Raw genomic sequence first — 26,808 nt, forward strand, 5'->3', positions numbered from 1 at the left:
AAAGTCTTTAAAATAACCCACCAGCAGCATGAAGGCTTTATTTAAAAAGTAAATGCCAAGCTGGAGGAGGCAGATGGGGAAAGGCTAGAAGGGCTGGAAGCGAAGCGAGGCGGTGGGGATCACGGACTGATGTGGGGTTGGGGAATTTTACCCTCGAGTCACTCATATCCCTCCTTAACTAACAAGCACACACGTATTTCGCTTAACCCAGGGGTCGGCACGCGCTGCCTCGCAGATCAAACCAGGCCCACTGTCTGGTTTTATATGCAGCGTTTTGCTGGAACTCAACCACATTCGCTCACTTACATATTACTTTGGCTGCTTTTGTGCTACCTGGCGGGGCTGGCAAGTTTCGGCAAGTCTCGGCAGAGCCCGATGGCCCACAAGGCTTTGAGACATGAACCTTCACACTAGATGAACGTGGTGAGGGAGTCGCTCTGGTTTACCAGTTTGGGGATAGAGCACAGTTGCCGGGGGGCATTTTGAATGCCAGCTAACTGGGGACCAGAGTCCTGGCATGCTCCTTAATGTCCACGGAGGAGTACAAAAGAAAGACCCACTAGGGGCCTCCTCACGGTCACCATTGTGATTTCGTGGCCTTTGGGCTGCAGACAGCTCCTCCTTCCTTGTGACTGACAGCAAGGGTGACTCCCATTTATCTGCACCCCCGTCTGCACCGAGAGCTCTTGTTATCCCCACTTTACAGATGAGAACGCTGAGCAGAGACCGCCTGAGGAAGCAGAGTGAGTAAGGGGCAGTGGCTACGGGGGTGACCTGACTCTAGGAGCAACTGTGCCAAGATGGCACACGTGGATGCCTGACGGTTGAAGCTGGAGACCCACACGCCCTGGGCTGCAAATCCCCAGGGTTCACTGAGTGTTTCCCTTTCCCTGGAATCGACTCCAATCCCAGTGACTCACTGCCTCCCACCTGGAACAGGCCCAGGTCCCGCACTGCACTCTAGTCTTGCGAGGTATGAACACTCCCAACCTAAGCTCCCAACAGCCACCTTTGTCAGAAGTAGGGGCAAAGAAGTGTTTCGGAGGAACAGGCTAGAAGACCACCTTACCAGAGTCTGAGTCCACAATCAGAGCCGCTCAAGCTTGAAACTCAATCTCGACAAGGTCTACCACTGGTCTTTGGAGAACCACCACAGGTCCAAGCCATCACAGCCATCACCTCCTCACTGGGCTTCTTGTGTCCACTCCTGCCTCCCCTGTATAATCTCCACAAAGAGGCCCGAGTGGTCTTTGAAAAAGGCTAATCAGATGAGCGAGTCTCCCGCTGAAATCCACCACTGGTTTTCCATTTCAGTTAGAATCAAATCCTCAGCATGGATGACGAGTCCCCTCCTGGTCTGAGCACTGCCCACCTGGGAACTCACCCCCATCCCCCCTCCCGACTCTCTAGGGTCCACACACACTGGCCTTGGGATCGCTCCTCAGCCACTCCAAATGAATCCCCACCTTGGGTCTCTGGACCTGCTATTCCTTCTGCAGCCTAGAATACTCTTCCAAGGATCTCCACGTGGCTGGCTACCTCCTCACCACTTGGGTCTCTGCTCAAATGCCATTCCTTGACCACTCGATGCCACACTGCCCCCCTCCCCAACCATAACGCTTCCCACCACTCGTGCACGGGAATATCCTGAAGCTCCCCCACAAGAACATAAACCCCCGGAGAACGGGAGCCTGCCTTGATCTGTGTTCTATTCCCCATGCTTTGTGCGGTGCCTAGTGCACGGTGGGTACTCCATAAATATTTCTTTAGCATCTTCAAATACAAGAAAGCCTACTGTCTCACAGTAATTCCTAGAGGAAATGTCACCGTTCATGTTGCATGGCTTCAAACAGCTTTATAAGCGGCCCGATATTTCCTTCACTCAACTCCACAGAAAGCTACTCTACACCTTTCCCCAAAACCAGGACAGACTGAGCAACACCCATAGGAAACCCAAATTTCAAAAAACGAGTCCATACCAGCTTTAAGGAGGAACGTAATTCAAAACATGAAAATTTATTCTAAGTTGTATCTTAACATACGAGATCTCAGCTTTAGATGAATTTTAATGTTTACAAGTGCAAAAGCAAATAAATATTTACCAGTTGCTTTTTTTTTTTTTTGCACTCTTATAACTCCACAACAGCTTAGATGCAAAAAAAATTGTTGCTAAACATCTTGTAGTCTGGCAAAAAGAAGAATTTCTTATTAAGAAAACCCCTCACAACAATAACAACCCCTCACGCTCACGGCTGCCTCGCAGAGACTCTCAGGATGGTTCGCTAGGATCTGAGCGCAGGAGAGAGGGACGGATCAGAATGGGTCAGAGTGACAGGGACCCCTTCCCGGCGGAGGCCAGACCAGCCACGCCCTGGTCTCGCCATCCATACGCTGGGTAATGCATACAGCACACGGGGCTCTGGGACAGCAGCCCCCTTGCTCGGGCGAGGACGGGGGCTAACACCAGCTCTCCCCATTCTGGAGCACCTCCTACGTTTGGTTTCAGTGTGCAGGTCGCTCCCCCAGGTCGGCCGACGTTCGTGAAGATGGGTCTGCCCTCGTCACGATTCTCTTCATCAGTACCCTGCTGCTCTCCTGTTACCGCGCACCGTGTTCAACGTCATCAGCTGGGTTCCCGGTTAGCCAGCCCACCTGCTCGCTCGCTGGCTACCGCCCTGCTTCCCGGCTTCCCGGAGGGCGCACTAGCTCAGGGTCCCCAGCGCTATGTCCTTTAGGTGGCAAGCCTCAAGACGCAGGGGCTGTGCTCCCCGGCGTGGCACCCGCCGTGCCCAGCACCGAACATTCCCTACACACAGGCGCCGAGCGAGTGAATAAGGAATGAGATCTTAATGAAGAGATTTCTTAAGATCGATGTCCTCTTTTGTTCATTTGCTTCACTGTGTAGTTTACTTATTTTTAAAGATTTTATTTACTTATCTGAGAGAGAGAGAGAATGAGCACAAGCAGGGGGAATGGCAGAGGGAGAGGGAGAAACAGACTGTCTGCTGAGCAGGGAGCCCAAGGCAGGGCTCCATCCCCGGACCCCCAGATCATGACCTGAGCCGAAGGCAGCTGCTTAACCAACTGAGCCACCCAGGCGCCCCTCACTGTGTAGTTTAAATCCTTAGAGTTATTCTGAGGCGAGTAGATTTTGTCAGGAAACAAATACCACAGCGGATCTTATTCCAAGGACAATATAGGAGGTTATTCTTATTAGAATAAGATAGACAGATACACGCACATGCACCTTTTACGCCAGGGACATACACAATTTCTAGGAATATTAAGCACTTTCTGGAGTCTCATCTCCCGTCCCATTGTTTTAAAGGGCGAGCCGGCTCACGGCGGCATGGAGAGCCTCAGACGAGGACTGGGCCACTTACCTGGATTAACAGTGATAAATTTGCTATCCTCGGAAAATCGGTCCCCTCGGGACACGGGCTTTTTCGATGGCATCTGGGGCCTCCTGGGATCACTCCCTTCGAAACGCTCCTCTGTGACTGTGGGGGGCACTTGGGTGGAGGTGACCGAGCCGGAGTCCAGGCCAGGGCGGGCATCCCTCGCGTCATCGGGCCGGTCCGTGGGGACAGCAGTGCGGTCCTGCCCAGGCCCGGGCAGAGTCTGATGCCCACCCTCCTCGGCAGTCCTGTTGGGAGATGAGGGGGTGGGGGTGGGCTCGTCCTGCCTCGGCTCCTGGGCAGCGTGGGTCACCCCGCTCTTCTTCTTCTCAGAGTCCTTCTCCCCCTCGTCCTCGTGCTCCCGCTCGCCGTCCTCACTCTCGCTCTTCTCATCCTTCTCCCCTTCCTCGGTGCCCTCGCTGTCCTTGGTCGGTGCTGAGTCGCCGTCGGGGCCCGGGGAAGCCAAGGCCTCCGTGGTGGCCAGGACGGGCCTGACGGCCTGCTTGCTGGCGGAGGCGGCCGTGGGCAGGCGCGTGGGCCACACGGTGCTGGGGAAGGAGGGGATGCCGCCGCCACTGAACCCCAGGCCGGCCAGGAGCGTGCTGGTGACCACTGAGGCCACGGTCGCCTGGCTGCCGCTGGAGGAGGGGCCCATCCCAGTCGCCATGGAGACAAACGAGAAGGGGATGCCAGAGGATGTCCAGGTAGAAGACCCCGAGCTGATGGGGGCCATGTCGGCCGACGAGGCGGGAGACGCCGTGGGCTTCAAAGGGTCACCCGGGAAGGGGGTGGGGGGGGGGGACAGAAGAGAAAGCAGAGTGGCGTCAGTCATCAGGATTGGGAAACAGGCCCTGGTTATGACCCTTAATGGGTTTTACTAATCTTTCATTTTCCTCCCAGGCTTTCTCAAAGAATGGTGCCAAAGCCAACACGAGGTGACCACCTCTGGTCTTCATGCTTTTACAATTACTTTGAGTGCATTAAAAATTTTAACTAGCATATCAAACCCAACTTTTCACCGCTACTGCTTAGGAGGAAGCCAAGTGTCAAAAAAAAAAAAGTAAGTACCATTAAAGCTGGCGTAGAAACAATATCAACTAAGTAATAAACTGGCAACACTGGATGGTTGAACGATCCTGGGGTGACACTGGAAGAGACAGGGGCCCTTACTTTTTCATATACCAGTGGCCCTCGTGGAGAGCATACGGCAATTAGGTCTAGAACAGGCCTCCGGAGGGGCCACCCATGTCTGCAGCCGCAGGGTCAGAAGCAGGAGCCACACTCAACACCGCACACTTTGGGAACTGACTGACAGCCGCCACAACTTCCGGAGTCTCTGGGTCTATCCACGGTGAGATCTATGCCCATGTATACGCCAACAGGAAGAATTCCACTTAACTGTGTGCCGGGCCTTCCCACCCTAGCCCGGAGGCATGCAGGATCATCACCCCATTTTACAGGTCAGGAAACCGAGGCACAGAGATGTTAAGGGCTGGAGAGAGGGCTGCCTGTGTGTGAGCCTCAGCTCATTCTTCCCACCATACTAAACTGGGGCTTATGTGTGGGAGCCACATATGGTACCTTGGGGAAAACAAGAAATGTTGCTCCAAGTTATCCACTTAATTTTAGTTCTTCTAACCTGGTATACAGAATCCAGAGTTCCATCCCATCACTTCAATGGTTCAAAACAACACAGCCAGAACAACTTTGATTTTATAACATTATCACCATATTGTAGTTGGGAAACTTTGTAGTTTAAGAACGGTCGAGTTAGCAAATGTTAGGTGTTGAAGTTGGTCAATGAAATGCCAAATGCCACATAAGATAAGGCACCCAAGACAGAGAAGTCAGACGGTCCGGGCTTGAGTTGACAACCCTATCTGGGGGATGCTGAGTACATTACTTTTAACTCACTAGGCCTCAGTTTCCTCATCCGTAAAATGGGAACAATAGTAACATCAATCTTGTGGGATGTTGCCAGGAGTAAATAAAATAATCAAATAATCTGTGCTTAAAACCCAGGAAATGCCTGTAAATTTTAGGCAACTACTGTTACCCCAATACTGTGATTAATATTACGATTGTTAGTTACACTAGAAATGGCAAAGGTTAGATATTAATTGAGGCCCCAGCAATTTGCAAATCCACATAATGTTGGGAAATGACAGCCTTTGAACTTTAGCATACGTCCAATGAAGGGCTTGAAAGAGACCTTTTCCACTCCTTTGCGAGTACTCCAACACTGTATGATCCCACAGATGATAAATAATTTAAAATCTGGAGAGTTTTTACCTTGATAAGAATTACACAGTATAACGCAACTGCTTTAACTCTGTTGCACAGCTACATTTCATAACATATTGAATTATAAACAGTGAGAAATGTAATTGTTTCTGTATTTTCACCTCTTCAAGAGCAGTTTAACAACATCATACTGCCACCTGGTGGTGACAGTTTTAACTGCATGTGAATTAACCACAGGCCACGACAAAGCAATTACCATCTGCTACTTACCACTCCTGTTTTAACAATTCTGGTCCCTTGGAATATTCGAGTAGTATTAGCTGAAATAAAGAAATTACACTGTAAGCAATATACCTTTTTTGTTGTTCCAACAAAACTTTATTTAAGCTTTACATATAATTTCTGCATGTCCCGAGATAGTATTCCTATGCCAACTTTTCCCAACTATTTAAAAATGTAAAACCCTTCTTAGCTCGTGAATCATTTAAAAACTTTAAGAATACTATATAGTTTGCTGGCTCTTGTCTTAAGCTATTAGTTCAATTTTTTTTTCAATTTTTATGCTTTTCTGTTTTGAAGTGCACACTTACATAAACAAATATACAAATCTTTTTTTTTTTTAAGATTTTATTTATTTATTTGACAGAGATAGAGACAGCCAGCGAGAGAGGGAACACAAGCAGGGGGAGTGGGAGAGGAAGAAGCAGGCTCCCAGCAGAGGTGCCTGATGTGGGGTTCGATCCCATAACGCCGGGATCATGCTCTGAGCCGAAGGCAGACGCTTAATGACTGAGACACCCAGGCGCCCCTAAATATACAAATCTTAAGTGTATGGTCCCATTCATTTTCTCTGTAAAGACCTGTGTGACTACCAGCCGAACCGAGACACAGAGGGATGTTCTCCAGGACCCCAGCAGGTGTGCATACGTCGCACTCAATACCTACCCCACCTTTCTGAAAGGTAACCACAATTCTGACCTCTGTTAGAGTTTTCTCCATCTTTGAACTTCACAGAAGTGGAGTCATAATATTCCACCGTTCTTATTTCTTATCTTTCTTTAAAGTTCATTATTTTTTTAGTAATCTCTACCCCCAATATGGGGCTTGAACTCACCACCCTGAGATCAAAAGCCACATGCTCTTCTGATCGAGCCACCCCCCTACCTATTATGTTTTTGTTTATAATTTCTTATATTATCCATTCCGTCATTATAATATGAATCCTGAATTTACTATAGTTTACCTTAAATTAGCACATTGACCACTTGCTAAAAACCCAAGAACTGTATAATAATTTAACTCTATTTGCCTGCCTCACCTTTTCTGTATTGTCATCCATTTTATTTCTACTTAAGTTTTGAAACTCTGTAAGATATCATTGCTCTAAATGGTCAAATTCTTATATGATCCACATAATACTCGTTCTGGTGTTAGCTCCTTCTTGCAGTTTTCCTTGGCCATATGCTAGTATTGTAAACAGTATAACTGAAAAAACAAGTTTAATTATGGCAAAATGCACAGAACATAAAACTTACCGTCTTAAGTACTTTGAAGTGTGCAGCTCAGTAGTGTTAAGTATATTTTCGTTGTGGTGCAACCAATCTCCAGAACTTTTTCATCTTTCAAAATGGAAACTCTGTACCCATTAAGCAATAATCTCCCATCTCCCCCTTTCCCCCACTCCTTCTATACGTTTGACTCCTGCAGCTACTGCATGGAGGTGGGACCACACATAACTGTCTTTATGTGACTGGCTTATTTCATTTCACATAATGTCTTCGAGGTTCATGCATGCTGGACCATGTGTCAGAATTTCCTTCCTTGTCAAGGCTGAATAATGTCCCGTTGTATGCATACACCACATTTGTTTATGCACTGTCAGTAGACATTTCAGTTGCTTCGCTATTGTGAATAATGGGAAACAGTATCATAAAAAAAACAACAACTGCCTCTTTGTGGTTATCTCAAAAACCAGTAGTTATATAAACTAAAAGTTTACTTCCTATACATACATGGCACTGAAAAATCAGCAAAAAAAAAAAAAAAAAAAAAAAAAAAAAAAGGCTAAATGCCAAAACAAATAATATGTGTACCTGTTGTAAGTTTTTACCCAAACCAGACGTGGCAATGACTGACATAGTTTTTTGTTTGGCCTGCAAGCTTTTTTAAAAACTGAATTTGTTGCAACAGCCTTCAACCTAAAAATCCCAATTTCCTGCTTATCCTGAAAAAAATCACAATATTCGGTAAAACCAAACTCTCCTTCCTGCTGGGGCTGCGCGTCCCTCACTTCCTTTTGGTGGACGTAGGATCTCCAGCTTCCCCTTGATAACCCTCCCCTCCTCTGTCCAGGCTCCTGCGCGGCCCCAGGGGCATGCGAGTCTGCAATGATACGATGAAATGAAATGAAATGAAATGAAATGAAATGAAATGAAATGAAATGAAATGAAATTTCATTTTGCACAGCTGTGAAGTCCATTGTGTGAAGAGACGGACGTGGAGAGGAGACCTATCTAGACGTCAGTGCAACCAGGTCTAACACAGCAGCCTTGGAAGCGAATAGCTCTTGCCTGGGACTAACTTAGCTGGTTCAAGCCAGGGTGACTACGACGTTTCTCTAGGACCGTTCGGATCCAAAGCACTGAACCTGGCGCCCATGGGCCTAATGGGATCCAGGGACGGGGGAAGAAAGACATCTGCCTTCCCACTAAGCTCTCACGGACAGGTAGTGCTTCCTTCCACCATGAAAAGCAGGCCACAAATTTCGGCCACCTGCTAGCAGAACCTGTGACTTGGTCTCCGACCTATCAGATGTTCTTTTTTTTTTTTTAAAGATTTTATTCATTTATTCGACAGAGATAGAGACAGCCAGTGAGAGAGGGAACACAGCAGGGGAGTGGGAGAGGAAGAAGCAGGCTCATAGTGGAGGAGCCTGATGTGGGGCTCGATCCCATAACGCCGGGATCACGCCCTGAGCCGAAGGCAGAAGCTTAACCGCTGCGCCACCCAGGCGCCCCTGAGTCAGATGTTCTTATACGGCTTTAGAACTGCCATAGTTATCTGGAGTGTCATTTATGTCCGTCACTACTCAGAAATCACAGTAGCCAACAGACCCACTGCTTGTCACTCAATGCTTTAATTAAGAAAAAAAAAAAAAGCATCTATGACTACATTCCAAATTTGTTTGTTTAAAATATTTTGACAACTGTGTTTGGATGTAATTGGTTCCCTTTTCTATATATTTTGCTTATGTATTTTAAGCCATGCGGAGAGAGGATCCGTTGGCTTCAGGCTGCCTGATGGGTCCGTCCGTGGCTCAGAGAGAAAGCTGCAGGACCGCAATTTTCCAAGACTGTTCAGAACTGCAGACAGGCTTTGAACATGCAATCAATGTTTTCATCTGTTTTGTTGAGTTACTGGGGGTACAGGGTAATATTTACTCTTTAGGGGTGGTCTGTTGCTGTGTTTAAATGACTGGGCTTTAGAATAAGAAATTCAGACCTCGCTTAGTAGCCAAGTGATTTTTTTTTTTTCCCAAGTTACTTGACTGCCTAGAAAATCACTTCTCCATCTGTAAAATAACACACACATTACAAGCTGTCATGGGGTCAGTCAAATGCCACAACTTATGGGTAAACGCTCTGTAACTGTGAGCCATTTGGCAGATATCACTTACTATTATTACTGTTATTACATTTACCACACCGAGGCAAATAGGTAACATTTATTATGTTATACAGAACATAGTGTTATATTTACTGTAATGTAAAGAGTCCACCTGGCTTTCTCATGCTCCCAAACCAGATGTAAATTTCATCACTGGGAAACCCAATTATTCTCAGCAAGACTTTGGTGACATTCTCTACGCTTTTTTCCTTTCCCTTTTAAGACTGAAGTCCTAATCGTTGATCAGTGTTGGGACACTGGGCCCTACTGCTCAAAAATGCATACCTGGCTCCCAACGAGAGGTGTGCTAGCCTCCCCAAAGGTCTAGTTGGTACACCCCCGTCTGGCTGCTCCAGGCAAGACGTGAAAGCCACCTCGGGGAGGATGGAGGATCAGGCCCCTTGGTCAACATACAGGGACAAACACCAACACATAAAATGAGTCAACTCACCTCCACCTCTGAACAAAGTGAGTCCGTACACAAAGGAGACACACTGGCCATTTCCAACAAGTCTCTGTGATCAGACATTTTAAACATCCCATGCTTGGAATTTATAGCTGACAAGGCCTTTTTGAATTACATTACATTACAAACATTTAATTCTTCAAAGTCCACGCGGAAGCCAGCAAGCTCGGGGGCCTATTAATCAGGAAAGGCAGCTCTGCAGAGCCCAGGTTCTCGGCTGGAGCACACGGGAGGCCTATTCATGATTTATGTGTCCAAAGTTCCAGGGCCCCGGCCTCAGCAAGCTCCCACTGCGGCCTCCCATTCTCTCTCCTCTGGGCTGGCACAGACCTGGCCTCGGCCCCGTGGACCCTCTTCGACGCAGGCAGAGCCGCCAAGACACTCAGGGCACAGGTGGACGCGGCGAGCCTGATTTATGTGTGCAAAAAATTCAGCCACGCTCATTTCAATTAGTTTAAATGGAAGGGTGACATAATGTGAACATGAGCAAAGAACAGTTAAAGGCCAGACTGTAAAGCTAGAAGGGATCCCTAGAGGGAATCTAAGGCTGGAGGACTTCTGGCCCTGGGTTCAGCATTTATTATTTTTTGGATCAAACCGAACGCTCAGGGGATATTTATAGTTGGTACCAGGTGCTAATTACTTAACACGCTTCATCGCGTGTCATGGCACGAGGCCCCTGTGAGGTGGGTACTGTCACTAATACCAGTTTTCAGATTGGGACACTGTAGCTCGGAGAAGCTTATAAATATTCTCTGAGTCCCACTGAGGCCGAGTGGCAGCCGGACTCAAGCCACGGTGGGGCGGTAGCTCTGGACCAGCACTTCTGTCCTCACTGGGCAGCCAGTTACCTGCGCCATCTGGTTAGAACTCAGACTCCCAGCCCCACCCTTAGAGATGCTGAGGGAGTCGTTCTGGGAGGGGCCCAGAAATGGGCATTTCTCATAGGCTTCGAGATGATGCGATGCTGCTGGTCCACAGACTATGGGGTTCATGGGGCCCCCGAAGTTGTATGCAAAATTCTGGCATTTTTTAGGGAAAAGGTCCAATGCCCTCATCAGATACGTGACTCAAAAAGATGAAGAACCACTGGTTTGGTGTGGAGGTTTCTCTGCAATTGGGGATCCCGGAAGGAAAGGACCTTATCAGAGAGGCCCTCCGACTGGCAGCATAGGGCCCCGTGCCTTGGCCCTCCCCTCCTTGCTGGTTGTGATGTATGTCCCCAAACCAAGTCAGCGAACTGTGGTCCACAGGCTGGCTGCCTATTTTTGTAAATAAAGTTTCAGTGGAACTGGGGCTGGGATATGGCTGGGACAGGTGAGACAGAGTGGATCCTATCTTTATTTAGAATTTAGGTATTTTCAAGGACCTCAGGTCATGACCTCGGGGTCCTGGGATTGAGCCACATGCTTCTCCCTCTCCCCCTGTCTGCTGCTCCCACTGCTTGGCTCTCTCTCTCTCCGTCAAATAAATAAATAAAATCTTAAAAAAAAAAAAGAATGGGTATTTTGTCCACAAACTTTTTTTTTTTTTTTTACTGATTTTGCTTCTAAAATTTTTTCATTAAAATATAGCATATCTTGATGACTGAGTTTTTTGATGCTCTTTAAAGTTTTGCACCAAAGTAAATGCCTCTCTTGCCTCCCCGTCCTGGCCCTGGAAATTTCTACTAGACCCTGTATCACAGGTACATGGATCTATTTCTCACAGGATCCTATAAGCAGGGCTCACGTCTGTGCCGTATGTTTGGGTTCTAGTTCTGAAGAGAACAGCTAACTGAATCAGGCTAGAAGTCCAAAGACGATATTCTGCGACATGACTGGGAGGTGATTTTGTGATGACCGTGTTAGACAAATACTTGGTTTCCTGAAGTTGGAAAAATAGCGATAGTCAAACAATAACACTTTGCTCTTCTCCCCCCTCTTCTGGCCTATGATACCCCCAACCTAAAAGGCCTAAATCCCTGAGGCACTTCAGGTGGGATTTAAAACCCCACCCTAATTCTTAGGCCAGCCTTATTTTTCTTTGTCCAAGTCCCTTAACAGGAAAAAAGATAAAGCAGCATAAAGAAGGAGGAGCACAGGGGCACTCGGGGCCAGAAAGAAGGGAACCAGCCTTACCTTGAAAGAGCATCGTCTGGCTGAAGTCACTGCGCATGTCATTCCGACACACGGCCTGGACTCGGAACAGGTAAAGGCTATCAGGTGACACGTGGCTAATGGTGGCTTTCTGCAGGTGAAGAAAGAAAAGGCAGTGAGTTGGTTTTGAAGGTCACTGCACGCTTTACCTTCTAAAGCCGAACCTAAAATCAGCTTAAGTATTCCTTTTAGGTTTTTGGGTCCCATGGCCAAGCCTGAGAGCCATGATGCTTCCCTACTGACCAAAGGCTCCCTTTGAAAGGGAAGGAAGTTCAGATACAACTGGCTGGGAGTCTGTTTTCAACAGTGATATGTGCAGGGTAAAAGACTTAACAAAATCGTCTCGACTCATTGTCAGCTGTGGCTTGGAACATGTTTCTAGCCTTCTTACTACTCGCCAAGCTTGGACTTCTTCCTTAACGACCATACCTTTCGTATAGTTATAAACTATCATTACTGACCCAAGACAGCCTCTAGAATTACCAAGTATACTGAATTTTCAGAACCATGCTGAATTCTTAATATCAGTAACAAAATCTTGGTGTGTAGGTTTCTTTGCAGTTCAAAGGCCTCATTGTACTTTGACTGATGGATAATATGGCGCATGATGCCAGAAGAGATCACCTGACTAGAGGCCAGATGTCACGAGATCTACCTGTGTCACACCACTCACTAGAGGCGTGATTCCAAGTCAATTGCTCACTGTCTTTTGGCCTCTGCTAGCTTCAACTGTTAAATGGAAAGAGCAGAAGCAGCCTCACAGGGTTCTTGTGAGTGCTCCGTGACACAGGCCATGCAAAGCTTGTCCACAGGTATTCCACACCACACAACAGAAAGAATGCCCCTGGTCTAACACAGAGGTCAGCAAGCTACAGCCCACAGGCCAAATCCAGCCCACTACCTGTTTTCATAAATAAAGTTTTATTAGCACACAGCCACACCCATTCATTTACATGGCAACTGTGGAAGCTTTCACCCCACAATGGCAGAGTTAAGTAGCTGCCATAAAGACCTTATGGCCTTGAAAGCCCCCAGATTTTGCTATCTGGCTCTTTCTAGAAAATGCTTTGCCACTCCCTGGTCAAGAGTCACCAGCCAAATCCAGATCCCCACTCCTCAAAGTTTTATTCCAAGAGCCTCTGAAAAGGAGAAAATGGAAAATTCCTAAAAAGCAGGCAGCCCTTGCTTCCTGAAACAACACACAACAAAAGCAACTGATTTTCAAAGACTTCCCAATGGATGAAATGTCCTGTCACTGAAACGTATATTCTGCGCCAAGTATGGAAAGCAGCTCTGGGAGCTTAACCGCTGAGTGGGTTTCCCCGACACGACTAGTGAAACGCTCTGAACAGGTGTGCCCATGTGACGGACTACACCGGCCGCTGTGGCCTCACGAATGGCTCCCCGGGGGCAGCACTGGGTTGGGGTCATGTTACTCCACGTTTTTTTCTTTTGGAAAAGGCAGGTAAAAGCACCTGCCCCACAGGTGTGCAGCGAGGCCTCGAGAAAGGACACAAGCTGGAAAAGGCTTCACAAATGTTAAGTGTTACTTTCAGGCTTCTGAGGCATTGCCACCGTTAAGTTAGAGAACAGCTTTGTCGCCACTAAGTCAGCACTCCTGACTTCTTGAGGAATTAAGGAAATTCATTTTGTGTGTCCCCGAAGAAAATAACCACCCTTAGAAAATTCTGATAAAAAAGAACTTGCTGTCAAGGCATGTTTTTCTCGCCATCTCTCCCTTTCTCTGAAACTAATTTATGCCTCATTCTCTAAACCTCTGACCCCTGCTCTGTCTTCATTCGGAGCAAAATCTTTGGTCCATCAATGCAAGGGTTTATTAGAATTCACTCCCAGCCGGTATCTATTTATCTTTGTGTGTTTAATTATTTTCCACTTAGAACAAGAAACCGCATAAGCACCTAGACGGTTTCTGCTGATTAATGCAAGTCATCTTTACTCCAGAAACAGAAAAATCCCTTATGGACATCCAGTGGCGACAAGAGAAAGGTTAAAACACATCATAACCTTGGGTGCCTTTCAATAGATTTCTCTCTGATTTCATGAAGCTCATCCTTCCCTAATGTGACCCAGATAACAATGTCTAGTGGGGAAATTGAAAATATAAATGGAAATGAAGTAAAGGAATCTTCATCTAAAAGAATATGAAAAGTATTATTCCATAACTGATTGAATGGGCCCTGGGGACTCTGTATCGGGAAGAAAAAAAGGGATACCCGTCATTAAGAGCCCCACTTGGTGCTATTGCATTTTCATGCACACATACAATTCTAGTTTCATTATGCCAGAGCCTTTTTTTGATTAACAATAAGTACAAAGGCTTTCAAACCCAAATGTGTCACTTTGAGTTTCTGGGCAAAGACTTCAAGCCTCATGCTTGTTGGGAGCGTTTGCTTTTCCAGCGGAGAAGACAACATCTGCAAACATCTGTTCGGAAGGGCCCCGTTGGGTGTTGCCCACTACGCATTTATGTGAATGTTCACATGAGAAGCTGACTTGGGCGTGGAGAGCTCAAAGTGACGGCAGATATTCTAGGGTCTGAGAGCCTGAGAACGGTGGTTAAAAATCACATGGTCACAGGGGTCCCGAGTGGAATGGTCATGTATAAGGCTGGTCAAATCTGACAGAAGGAGTGGTGGGGGCAGTGGACAGCTGCCTGGTGAAGGGGAGGAAGAGGAGGAAGGAGAATTCTAGTATTAATAGCCTGCCTTTATCTAGCACTTACTACATGCTAGGACCTGTCCTGCGTTTGCATAGCTCATTTAATATTTACAGGAATCAGATCCTCTAAAAAGCGCTTCATGGATGCTTTGTGGTTTTTCCAATGAAAGAACAAGCAGTCCATTTTGAAGAGTCTGATTACAAAGAAATGACCTAGCTTTTCCTGGTGGTGTCCTTAGGAAGCGTTAAGGGTGCACCGCGCCCCGTCAACCCGGGGCCCCATCTACCGCCTGCAGCCACCGCACGGCGAAGCCCAGCCCGGGCCCGCGGGCGCCCTCCGCAGGCGGCAGGAGGCTGTGCTGACACAGAGAAGGGACCCCCGGCACGCTTCGCGCTCCGCACAGAGACACGGCAGGGGGCCCGTCTCCCAACTACGAGGGCAGTTCTGACCACAACAAGGAGCTTTTACCAAGTCCTTGTCGCTGTCCTTCGTGAACGTCTTCTCCTTCTCGTCCTCGTTCTTGGTCCAGCTGTAGGAGATCATGTAGTTCATGATGGGCGGGTGGTAGATGGTCTCCGGCTGGCTCCACGACACCTGCAGCGCCGTCTGGTTCAGAGGCTGCACCTTCATGTGGATGGGCGGGGAGCTGCAAACTGAAGACAGCACACCACGCTCAGAGACGCCCGGCACAGCACGCGAGTCGGTCCCCCGCCCCGGAGCCCTTAAACACGCCAACCTCAGAACGCTGGCGTAGGAGCACAGGAAACCGCCGTAGTCCTCCTACCGAGGTTCGCCTACTGCGAACAGCGTGCACCTCTGTGTTCTCCCCCCCCCTCACAGTTGTTTTCCTGCAAAATCACGTAAAGCAAGTCGCACACATGCTGACACCTCACTGCTTAATACTCGGGCCTGCATCTCTTCGGAATAAGGCCTTTCTCTTCTATAACTGCATTGTGCTGCACACACTTGCACCCCGCTCCCCGAATTCACATGCTGACACCTCCTCCCTAATGTCATGGCATTTGGAGGTGGGGCCTTTGGGCGCCAACTGGGTCATGAGGGTGTAGGGCTCATTATGAAGGGCATTCCTGTTTTTAGAAAAGAGACCCCAGAGAACTCCCTCGCCCCTTTACCGTCGGAAAAGACAGCCGCCTATGGGCCAGGAAGCGGGGCTCTCACCAGACCTCAAATCTGCCCCTGTCTTATCTTGGACTTGCTGGCCTCTGGGACCGTGAGAAAAAAGATTTCTGTCGTTTATAAACCACTCAGGCTATGGCATTTTGCTGTATCAGCCTGAGCTAAGACAATAACCATAACAGCGTTATCATACCTAAGAAAATAAACATTAATTCAATAATACGACCTGAGGGGCGCCCGGGTGGCGCAGTAGCTTAAGCGACCACTCTTGATTTCTGGTCAGGTCATGATCTCAGGGTCAGCAGATCAAGCCCTGAGCTGGGCTCCCTGCTCAGCAGGGAGTCTGATTGAGATTTCTCTCCCTTTCCCTCTGCCCCCCCCCGCCCCCGCTCTAAGTAAATAAATAAATCTTTAAAAAATAATATTATCTGATACATAGTCCATATTCGAATTTCCCTAATGGTGTGCAATAATTATTTCTAGCCATTTCTCCCCAATCTCATGTTCTATTTAGTTGTCACAACGCCTTAGCCTCTTCAAATCTATTAGAGTCCCCTGGCTTTTTTCCCATGGTGACTTGTTTGGAAAAGCCAGGCCATTTGATTTGTGGGATATTCCAACAAACTAAAATTGTAGATGAAAATTTTCTGTAAATAGTTCAGAGTATAAACAAATATAATTTAGAATGAGATTTTAAAGAATTTTAAAGCAAAGACACAAAAACAGGGATGGTTTCCCTCTGGACTAGCAGTACCTCGTGTAATTACCCTCATGTGGGGCATGAGGAAAGCCAGGCCAATTCTCCTTTTCACTCCTTGTGGCTGGCAGGTTTGAAGGGACAGGTGGTTCTCCATCTATCTCCAGACAAGCCCGTTCAAGGGTTGACACTATCAAGCTGGCCTTTAATAGTGTGACAATTTAGGCCTTCAAATGTGTTCTTCCCCAGTGGCCACCATTCCTGCCTCCAGGGGCTCTCATAGTCTACAGCAGGGTCTCTGAGCCTCAGCATCACTGACGTTGGGCCAGACAATCCTTTGTTCTTGGGGGACTGTCCTGTCACTCCAGGATGTTTAGCAGGGTCCCTGCTCTCTACCCAGTAGATGCCAGGAGCACTCCCTGCCCCAGTGATGACAACCAAGAAGGTCCCTGCATCATGCCACATGTCCTCTGGAAGGCCGGTTGCCCCCAGCTGAAAACCACTGGTCTAGAGGGGCAGATGGGAATTCAGTGAAGAATGACACTTGCTGCTGGTATTACACGCCTGGACGGAATGGATGGACATGAGGAGAGGCACGCAGTGTTTTCCAAGCACATCACGGGAGGATCTGACTCAGGCTTTGCCAACGACTCCCATGAGGAAGGCGCACCTGCCTGAGAGCTGACCTGTGAGTGGAGACGAAAGGGGTGGGAGTCAGGGGAGGACGGGAGGGCAGGTCAAGGGACTACAGCAAGGAAAAGGCCTGAGGGGCCAGAAGGAAGCCAGCAGGGATAGATCCAGGCCCGGAGAACCAGGCAAGAGGCAAGCAGTGACTTGTGCACCTGGCGTGAGAGGCCTCACACCCCAGATGCAAAATCTGGTCTTTATTCTATGAGCACTGAGAAACCACTAGAAAGATCTGAACCAGAGAACGACGCAAGCAGGTTTGCACTTTTCAAGATCGCTTCAGCTTCTACCTCCAGGTAGAAGAACGTGGAGGAGGCAGGAGTGAAGGAGGGAGGTGGGGAAGAGGTGCTCCAGGGGGCCGGCGCTGCAGACCAGAGAGCAGGTACGAGAACAGCGGGTTCTAGAGCAAACACAGGTAAAACAGAGAGGCTGGATGATGTGCTGGACTAAGTACGGTGTGAGGGAGAGGCGGGCAGTGAAGACCACGCTCAGGTTTGGGGTGCAGGTGAGCCACACTGGAGGACGTGGGTCAGGGACTGTGGCTGGGTTCTGGCATCTCCCAGAAGATCAATTACACGGCAAGCAGCCCACTGCGAGCCAGACTCCCGTATTTTCTAACCCAGAGCCCCAAGTCCAAGGCTGCCCAGCATAGCAGGACGGCTTTCCTGCCAGAGAAGCACGGGCCCAGCTTGAAGGACCTGGCTGCTGGAGACAAGGAGAGATTGATTTTGACAGGGAGGCATCCTTTTGCTCTTCAACTGCCAAATCACGCTTCAGCCGAAGAGATTTGCTTTGTGTGACTGAGACAGGAAGGAAGGGATAAATTAATGAGGCATTCCCACTGTCCCGCAGAACCCCGGGAGGCATCGTGCTGCTGCCCTGCAAATGCCACCAGGGCAGGGACGTCAAACAAGGAATCTGAAGGGAGGCTTCCAGCGAGACAAGGGGGCATGCAGTGACAACATGGGGACACTAGGTGGCACTAACATACCGCTTTTAAATACCCCAACTTAAGTGGCTGGTAGTTTCTCAAGACCCAGCATGGGGGCAAGAATCAGGAAAAGATCTACACCCCATCTTTCCAGGTGCCAATAATGAACCGAGGAGATTCATATATTGGAAAGCTTCCATCCCTCACAATGACAACCGTGTCAGATTTCCTGATTTCTACCTCTCTTCTCACCTCCTACCATGTTCTTATTTCATCTCCCGTATTCTGAAGACATCACTCCTCTTCTCCAATTAGTGGTGAGTGGCATGGGGATACATATATCTTCAAGTTAGATCATAACCACATAAATAATTCTATCACCCACAGGCGGATGCACCCATTCTTATTTATTCTTTGAAATTAAAATAGCTCAGTTTTCCTTTTGATTAAGATGATTCAGGTTAATGTGTTTAAAAAGAAACCCAAGTAATACAAAAAAAGAAGAGAGCCTAAAAAAAAAAAATCACCCCAAATCCCAGAATCTAGAGATAACCATTGTTCACCTTCTGGTGATCTCATATCCAGGTATCTCTCTGCACACATGTAAAAGCACACACATACAATTTGATGTAAATGGGATATGGTTTTACATTATAGTTGTTATGCTGTTGTTGTGTTTTACCCAGTAAATCATGAAAATATTTGCTTGTCAATAAAGAGAAGTTGGCATCACTGTTTTGAATGAAGGTATAGAGGTACAGAACTCCACTGTCTCAATGAACTAGAAACAAATATATACATATATATTTATATTTAAAATCAAAGCCATTTACCTGGAACTAGCACTTAACTTTTTAAATGCTGAGATTCTCATTTTGGACAATCTGTGGATCACATGACAACTAGGGAGAATCTCTGTCCCATAGGACCTTTGTAAAAAAAAAACATTGTTTACTTTTATTTGAGTAGAACTGACATACCATGTTACCTTGTTTCAGGTATGTAACAATGTACTAGAAAATACTGAGTGAAGCTCGCGAAAGAGGCAGGTCTGGCCTCTAAGGAGACCATCTACTGGGACTGAAATTCAGTAACTGAGGGGTCTCCAAAGGTCCACGCTGGTCCCAGACCACACACTCAGTCTCTGACGTGCAACACCAGCTCAGGCAATATGTATAGGAATGAGCACGGTTGCACACCAGTAAAACTTTATTCATGGACACTGCGTTCCAATTTCATATGATTTTCTTTTTTCTGTTTACTTGCACAGCTACTATTTAGATATCAAGTCATCTGTATCAGTCATTTTTTATTCAATTTATTTAAACTTAAAAATTAGCTCACACATGGATTTTCATGTGTTGGGAAATCTTCCACCCCCTGAACTGTTTAAAATAAAACAATTGTTCCTGGCTCGTGGGGGTACCAAAGGTTGTGGCCAGGTTGGCCCATGGGTCAGTGGTCTGCTGATCCCTAAAGATAAAGGGAGGCCCGACTTTTATCTGAAGCACGTTTATCACCTGCATTTGCATTCTCAGCACGGGATTGTGCTAAGAATCCTAGTTTTGCTAAGAACTTGAGAGGCCCGCCCCTCCACAGAGCTGAGACTCTTCCGAGCACTTACTACCATGTGGAATTATATTACTGACTTCGCTGATTAGCTGTAATAGATCTACCTCCCCAGTAGAATGCAAGCTCCATGAGGCTGGCACCTTTTCTGTCCTGTCTGCCACACTATGCCTGCTGCTTACAGCAGAGCCTGGCAGAGAGCGGGCCCTCGGTAATAGCGGCTGAAGGAACTGCACACTGGGGGGATGGAGTAAGGGCCTGATTCCCGGGATGCACATGTCCTGGGTGCCATCACCCCCTCCATGCCCGCCATTTTCCTCCACTCTTCTCTCTGGCCAGCAACCCCCCCACCCCGACCCGGCCTCCTGGAAGATCTGGATTCAGCCTCATGCTTCCCCTCGGCCGTCTCTGTGCTCCCAGAGCTCCCCACCTCAACCTTCCCATCACGCGTGTCCCCATCGGCAGCCCACCTCTCCGTCTCTGTGACGGGGCTGTAGGCGCCTCCAGGGCAAGGGGCCACACTCTACATCACTCGTGCCCTCAGTGGGCCCTCAAATTTCATTCACGGAACGAGGGAAGGTATTCTGCGCTTCAATCAGGACCACTGATAAAGTTCCCATTTACAGAATTCATGCCACACAATCCATCCCCGGGGTCACCTTCAGGAGCCTCAAGTCTGGGTGAAGACCCTGTCCCCCGGTCTTTAACTCACAGCTTCGTCAAGGGGATGTTCAGTCTATGGAGGTGACAAAACTCCCAGTATGCTCAGTGGCTGGGGGAGGTGAGGTGACCAGATGCCCTCCAAACAACAGGCAAATAAGCAGACAGCACATTACTGTGCTCTGTATTTCCAAGTTTTGCTTGCTTTTTCAGTGATGGAAACTCTTTCCCCAAAACCTCCTTTAACGTGCAAAATATAAAACAGAGCATTAAAGAATTTTATGGAAGAGTTTGGAAAAGCTGGTATAATAAAGCATGAGCTTTGGAGCCAGACTCCTACACACCCTTGTGTTCTCATCTATAAAATGGGTGGCTGATACCTGGCAAAACCCTCCCCACAGCTCCTCAAAGGGTGAGGATTATAGAGAATAGTGGGGCAGAACAAGGATCTGTGAGGCTCAGGCCCAGGGGCAAATACAGGGAGAAGCCACTGGGGCTAGACAGTGTTTTTAAAAATTGGCATATTTTACATACACTGCTGGATTTTTAAATTGGGCCTGCATCTATACCAAGCAGCTGAGCAGCCTCCCCTTCAGAGTGGGGGAGGTGCTCACTTTTGCCATAGTCCCTACCACTCCCCATTGCCTCTCTCTGCTCAGCCCACATCACCCACAGCTGTCCGCCCCCCAAGGCCAGCTGAGTTTTCCGCTGGTCTAAAACGAGCACCAGGAGCCCAGTCCTAGGCATCCAACAGGTGCCCAGGACCCCTGACGATGGCCATTGCAAGCTGCACCAAACCCCGGGAGCAGGCCAGTCATCTTTTACACAAAATCGAAGCCTTTTAACCATGCGTGAGTGCCATACCTGGCTCGCTAAACAAATAGCCCCCTCTGAGGTGTTCCGGACATCAGCCTTCCCCTTCTCAGCGGCCTGATTACGTTCTCACTGGTGTCTGATTGCTTTCCGAAGGCATCTCAGACGATGCTCGGTGCCAGCTCCGAGAATTTCTGCCTGCATTCTGAACCACCTTTAATTATGAGCCCAGACTTCGTTAAATAATGAAGAGGCTTCTAGCAGGGCACCCAGGGTCCTCTGATTCTAAATCAATGTCAAGGATATTTTCTCAGTGGTTCTTAGAAAATGGTCGTCTCCCCCCAGCCCCACCCCTACCCCTCTTCCTTCTGGGTAGTAGATAAACTGATGTGACAGGCTCTGTTCCAAAGTCTGTGGTAACTTGCAAGTGCCTTCAACTATTGAAGGGTCTCCTCCCCGCACCCCGCAGCCCGAGTTTCACAGGAGAGGCAACGGGCTGATTCCTGATCGGGGTCAAGGGGCCAGCACTGCTCCAACAGAGCAACTTGGCGCAGATTCACGATTTCACAATGCTTTCAACAGAAATCACCCTGTGCCTGGGCCAGGGGGCCGGGGAACGGGGACTCTGTGACATCATCTACCACACAGGGTGGGCGTCCAAGGGCCCTGCCTGGCAGGGAGAGGGGGCGGGAAGTAATAGTATCTCCTCTTGGAGCAGAAGGGACGCACTCAAGTGGCCCGGAGCCACGGAGCCTCGCCTCAGACAGCTTAAATGCCTGTCACTTCCTTATCTTCCCGGCTCAGCTCAAGAACCCTTGAACATAAGACTCCTGTAGGGGAAATTTCCAAAGAAATGGCCTCAGGGAAGGATTTTTCTTTTTGAAGGGCTGAATCAAAGAGGCCTAGGTAAACACAAAATCCCCCAAAGCAGACCACGTAGGACTTCAAACCTGGAATCCCAGTGCTCTGGGGTGTCACCTCCCCCACCCCCAGCCAAGAGCTCACAAAAGGGAAGCCGCACAGGGACGGTGACAGAACTGGGAAGGAGGCCCTCAAAGGCGGGCCTCAGCTCCGGCATTTTGGGTTTTTATGACATCCAAATAATGTCCGTTTGGAGCTGCCGGCTGCCCAGCACATGCCAAGGGCCAGGCTCGGTGCACTCATCTCAGATAATCCACGCACGCATAACTAAATCCGAGAGGTGGGTTCAATTATTCTCCCCATTAAAGATGATGAGGACATGGGGTTCAGAGAGCCCAAGTCACTGGCTGGGCCAATGACTCAGAGAGGGAGGAGGGTTCTGAACCAGAACCCAGTCTGTTGCTCTTTGAAACCAGAGTGGGTGGCGGGCGAGCCACGGGAAGGTCATGAGCATTCTAGTCACATCCATCTCCCACATGGGCTTTCCTATCTGCAAGATGGTGATAAAAATGTCAGGGGTGCTACTCAGGTTTCAAAAGTGAAACCGGCCCCACACAGGCACTAGGCATCGCTACTTCAGCCTCCTTCTGCCCTCGGCCTGCCCCATCCTGTCTGTTCTCAATGAGACAGGAGAGTGTGAGGTCTCTCAACAATTTCCACAGCAGCCTCCAAGTCCTTCGAGGCCCTGGATGGATGGAGCCCTATCACCATTCTCCTCATCAGAAATGCAGTCTCAGCTTGCAGTCCCCCAAACCATCCTGGGGATGCTGGAAATATGGGGGTGGTGCAGGGCAACCGCCCCCAAGGCCTTTACTCCGTGCCGTTCGCGCTGGCGTTGCGATAGTAACATGTCCTGTCTGATGAGCCTGGCCCTGGGCTGAGTTAGTGCATTTCACAAACCGCGGCACGAGATCCTCTCTGTAATTCTCTCGGGCTCCTGGCTCCATCATTACCCCTGTTTTAGAGTCAGAGACCCAGGAGGGTCATCCATTCACTTTTTCACTTTGGAGGCAGACTTCTGCTTTGGTTCTGGACGTACCAGCTGTATGGTGTTGGATAAAACATGGGGTAAAACTTTCAGGATAAATAATGAAATGCACAAGCACATTCTGACTGACGTATAGGAAGTGTGCTATAAAGAGTTGCTATTGTTAAATATTTATTGAGCACCTACTAGGTACCAGAACACTGACCAGGAACTAGGGATAAGCGGGGGGGGGGGGGGACGGACGACACAAATTGACATGGTCCTTGACCTCCTGGAGATTACAGCCCAGAGAGAGAAACACAACCACTTAATCCTCCTAAAACACAGTTCTTAACTTAGGGCTTCTTAGGGGCTCTAGATAGAATCCACAGAAATCTGTGAACATGGATGGGGAAAAAATATACTTTTATTTCCACTGATCTCTAACTAAAATTTAGCATTGCCTTAAATTTCAAATGCTAGCAACAAAAGTGCAAGCAGTAATTAGCAGGACCTACGAGACATCAGCAAAAGAAATCATAGATATATTCCTGTTAGATTACGGTTGTTGCCAAGATCTCAAATTTTTCTTCATGTTCATTATTATTTCAAAATTACAATGGTTATTAGACCTGCTGCTAGATTTTATAATTTAATGCCTTCATCAAGAAGCAGATAAATTACTATATTACAATTAAAAAATTTTTTGGTAATATCTAAGGATAATTAGCTTCCTTGGTAATCTATTTTACTTTATTTTATGCATCTAAAAACCATCAATATGAAAAGAAGTCTGTGGGATTCACCAGAGGCCTGCAGGGGTCCATAGCATCCAAAATGTTAAATACTCCCAGCGCTAAGGATTCTGTAATTACAAAAATATTAGTTATTCTGTACCAAGGTTTTTTTTTTTTTTTTTTTTTAAGATTTTATTTGAGAGAGAGAGTGTGAGAGAGAGCGTGTGTGCACAAGCAGGGGGGCACAGAGGGAGAAGCAGACTCCCCGCTGAGCAGGGAGCCCTACCTGGGGCTCGATCCCAGAACCCTGAGGATCACAACCTGAGCTGAAGGAAGATGCTTAACTGACTGAGCCACCCAGGCGCCCCTGTACAAGGTTTAATGAGGGACCCTGACCCAGGTCTGGGGGTTGGTTAGGAAAGATTTACTGAGCTGAGTGATGTCTGACCTGACATCTGAACAAGAGGAAGGTTTATCAAGTGAACAGGAAGAAAGGAGGCTTAGATATGTCCGACAGAAGAAACCCAGCTTGTGCAAAGGCCCTGCGGCTGGAAAATTGGAAAGAAAACTAGATTGGCTGGCAAGCAGAGAATGAGGAGAAAGGGTCCAAGACCAGGTCTAAAAGCCAGTAGGTGTTGGAGCCAGGGTCCATCCCTGGGTGGGTCTTACTCAAGGCCAGCCTTTGCTGGACAGCCACTTTCTCATGATGGGAGAGACTCTGGTGCACGGTGGCCCCACGTTCTGCCAAGCACAAGAACAACTGTTTTTGGGTTTTAAATCGATGGTGTCTTAACTAACGCAAAGGGCATCTGGTTATGGGTAACAGAAAACATACACGTTCATCTCTGCCCTGGTTCCTGGCACAGAGCTCCTAAAACCCCTGCAATTGTCTGAGTGGTAAGAGCACAAGGAGAATCTCTTGTTCTAGTGTTTGCTTCTGACCCCATCCCCGACAGAGGGCTTCTGAAACCCTTGTAAATCTCTAAGTGATAACAGGCTAACTCCACAGGGACAGAAACTCCTACACTGGGGAGCCTCCCAGACCTCGCCCTCTGTTCCTCTTCATCTGGCTGTTCATCTGTGTTCTTTATCACATGCTTTGATAGATTGGTGAGCGTAATTATGTGTTTCCCCAAGCGAGGCACTCTAGCAAATTAATCAAACCCGAAGAGGGGGTTGTGGGAACCTCTGATTTGTAGCCAAGTCGGACAGAAGACTTTGGTAAGCTGGGGACCTATTATTACTTGTGAAGCAGGGTGGGCACAATCTTTTGGGACTGAGCCCCTAATCTTGGGATCTGATGCTCTATCTCCAGGGAAATAGCATCAGAACTGAGTTAAGTTTGTAGGACACCCAGCTGGTGTCACAGAATTGCTTGGTGGGGACTCCCCTTCCCATTTGGTAACCAGAAATGCCCAAAGTAAGGTAATTAGCGTAAAAGTAAAGAACTGGGGTTTCCCTACGCAGGAGGAACTGTAAGTTTTTCTAATCTATCTGTGGATTTTTTTCTACACCACCCAATGGCATCCCCTCCATTCCCATGAACAGGCCCTGGTGTGCGATCAGTTTCTCAGCCAACAACTGAGGATTAGATGCTCTGTGTGGCAATTACCATGGAAGACAGCAAATCTGAAAGCGTTCTTATCCCATCAGCTGTCTTTGCCATGAATGTGTCAGAGCCCCACGCTCAGAACACAGCCGCGGTGGCAGCAGCCAGCGTCCGGGAAGCTGCAGCAGAAATTCACTTCTCCAGTCCTCCAAGCGTGTGGTTCTGACTTTCCCACATTATGCTCTTCCTGACTTCTCCTACCTCCTTGGAGTCTTTTTTTTCTATGTGAGAGCCCTCTTCCTCTGAGAGTTAAAGGCCATGGGAGGTGTCCATGTCCTGTGCAGGAAAGAGCATTGTTCGGCTTGGCGCTCGGGGAGGTGGCAAAGTTCAGAATGATGCATATTCCCAGCTCCACTTGACAACAGCTGCTTCTTGGACACTGGGTGGTAGACTGGACTCCCCGGACTGTGAGGCCCTCTTCCCTCCCTTTCAAGTTGAAGACGCCGTAATTTCCTGCCAAAAGGGCAAAGTGGACCCATCCCACTTTAAGTGAGCACAGCACCCTTTCCAGACAGAACTTCTATCTTCTTCCTCTGCCTTGCTCTGGGCACGGGCTCCAAAAGGAGGTCTGTACCAGGCACCAGGGGCAGGGCTAGGGTCAACAGAAGCCCAGTGCCCTCGTGCGGGAGCTGGGTTTTCTCTGGCTGGGTCTCCTATTTGCCACCACTGAAATGATGTTATGGCCTCGCTGATTACCAAGAAATGCCCCGGTCACCTAGAGTTCTGCGGCTGCCCTCAGCCACGTGAGAGTTCTTACCTAAACACCACCGAACACCTAAGATCCCATGCGCTGCCTTTATAAGTGATTCCAATAGCCATGTCAAGAGATCAACTAATGGGGGTGCCTGGGTGGCACAGCGGTTAAGCGTCTGCCTTCGGCTCAGGGCGTGATCCCAGCGTTATGGGATCGAGCCCCACATCAGGCTCCTCCGCTCTGAGCCTGCTTCTTCCTCTCCCACTCCCCCTGCTTGTGTTCCCTCTCTCGCTGGCTGTCTCTATCTCTGTCGAATAAATAAATAAAATCTTTAAAAAAAAAAAAAGAGATCAACTAATGACCCATGCTGATAGGTTTAGCCATTGATCCTAGATGATTATGATTCGATAGGTCAGGGTGCCCATATTTTTTCAATTTGGTTCTTACAATAATTTTTCTCTTACAAATAGGTACCCCCAAGGCTGGGTATCTACGAGGTTTGAAAGGGGTTTCTTGGCTTCTGCCCAACAGTCACCTTGTTAGCTTTAAATCTCTGCCTTTTGGGTGCCTGGGTGGCTCAGTCTGTTAAGCATCTGACTTTGCTTCAGGTCATGATCCCAGGGTCCTGGGATCGAGACCCACATGGGGCTCCCTGCTCAGCGGGGAGTCTGCTTCTCCCTCTCCCTCTGCTCGTGCTCTATCTCTCCCAAATAAAATCTATAAAAAAAAAAAAAAAGAAAATTAAACCTCTGACTCTTGCTTGGCATCTTCCTCTTATCTGATCTCAGTCATGG

General features: G+C 48.2%; 1 protein-coding gene across 7 annotated transcripts in view; it reads right to left on the reverse strand.

The window, feature by feature from the left end:
- Nucleotides 1-26,808, reverse strand: part of PTPRG (protein tyrosine phosphatase receptor type G) — a 684,348-nt gene that overhangs the window by 92,210 nt on the left and 565,330 nt on the right. For all 7 annotated transcript variants that reach the window (XM_045807508.2, XM_045807506.2, XM_045807511.2 and 4 more), the window contains 4 exons: nt 15,061-15,245; nt 11,895-12,003; nt 5,913-5,962; nt 3,384-4,161 (listed from right to left, as the gene is read on the reverse strand). In XM_045807508.2, the coding sequence (XP_045663464.2) occupies nt 3,384-4,161; nt 5,913-5,962; nt 11,895-12,003; nt 15,061-15,245 (1,122 nt within the window). The remainder of the gene's footprint in view (nt 1-3,383; nt 4,162-5,912; nt 5,963-11,894; nt 12,004-15,060; nt 15,246-26,808) is intronic.

This window comes from Ursus americanus, chromosome 14, assembly GCF_024610735.1.
Source record: "Ursus americanus isolate L20-20 chromosome 14, mUrsAme1.1.p, whole genome shotgun sequence".
In the NCBI taxonomy this organism is placed as follows: domain Eukaryota; kingdom Metazoa; phylum Chordata; class Mammalia; order Carnivora; family Ursidae; genus Ursus; species Ursus americanus.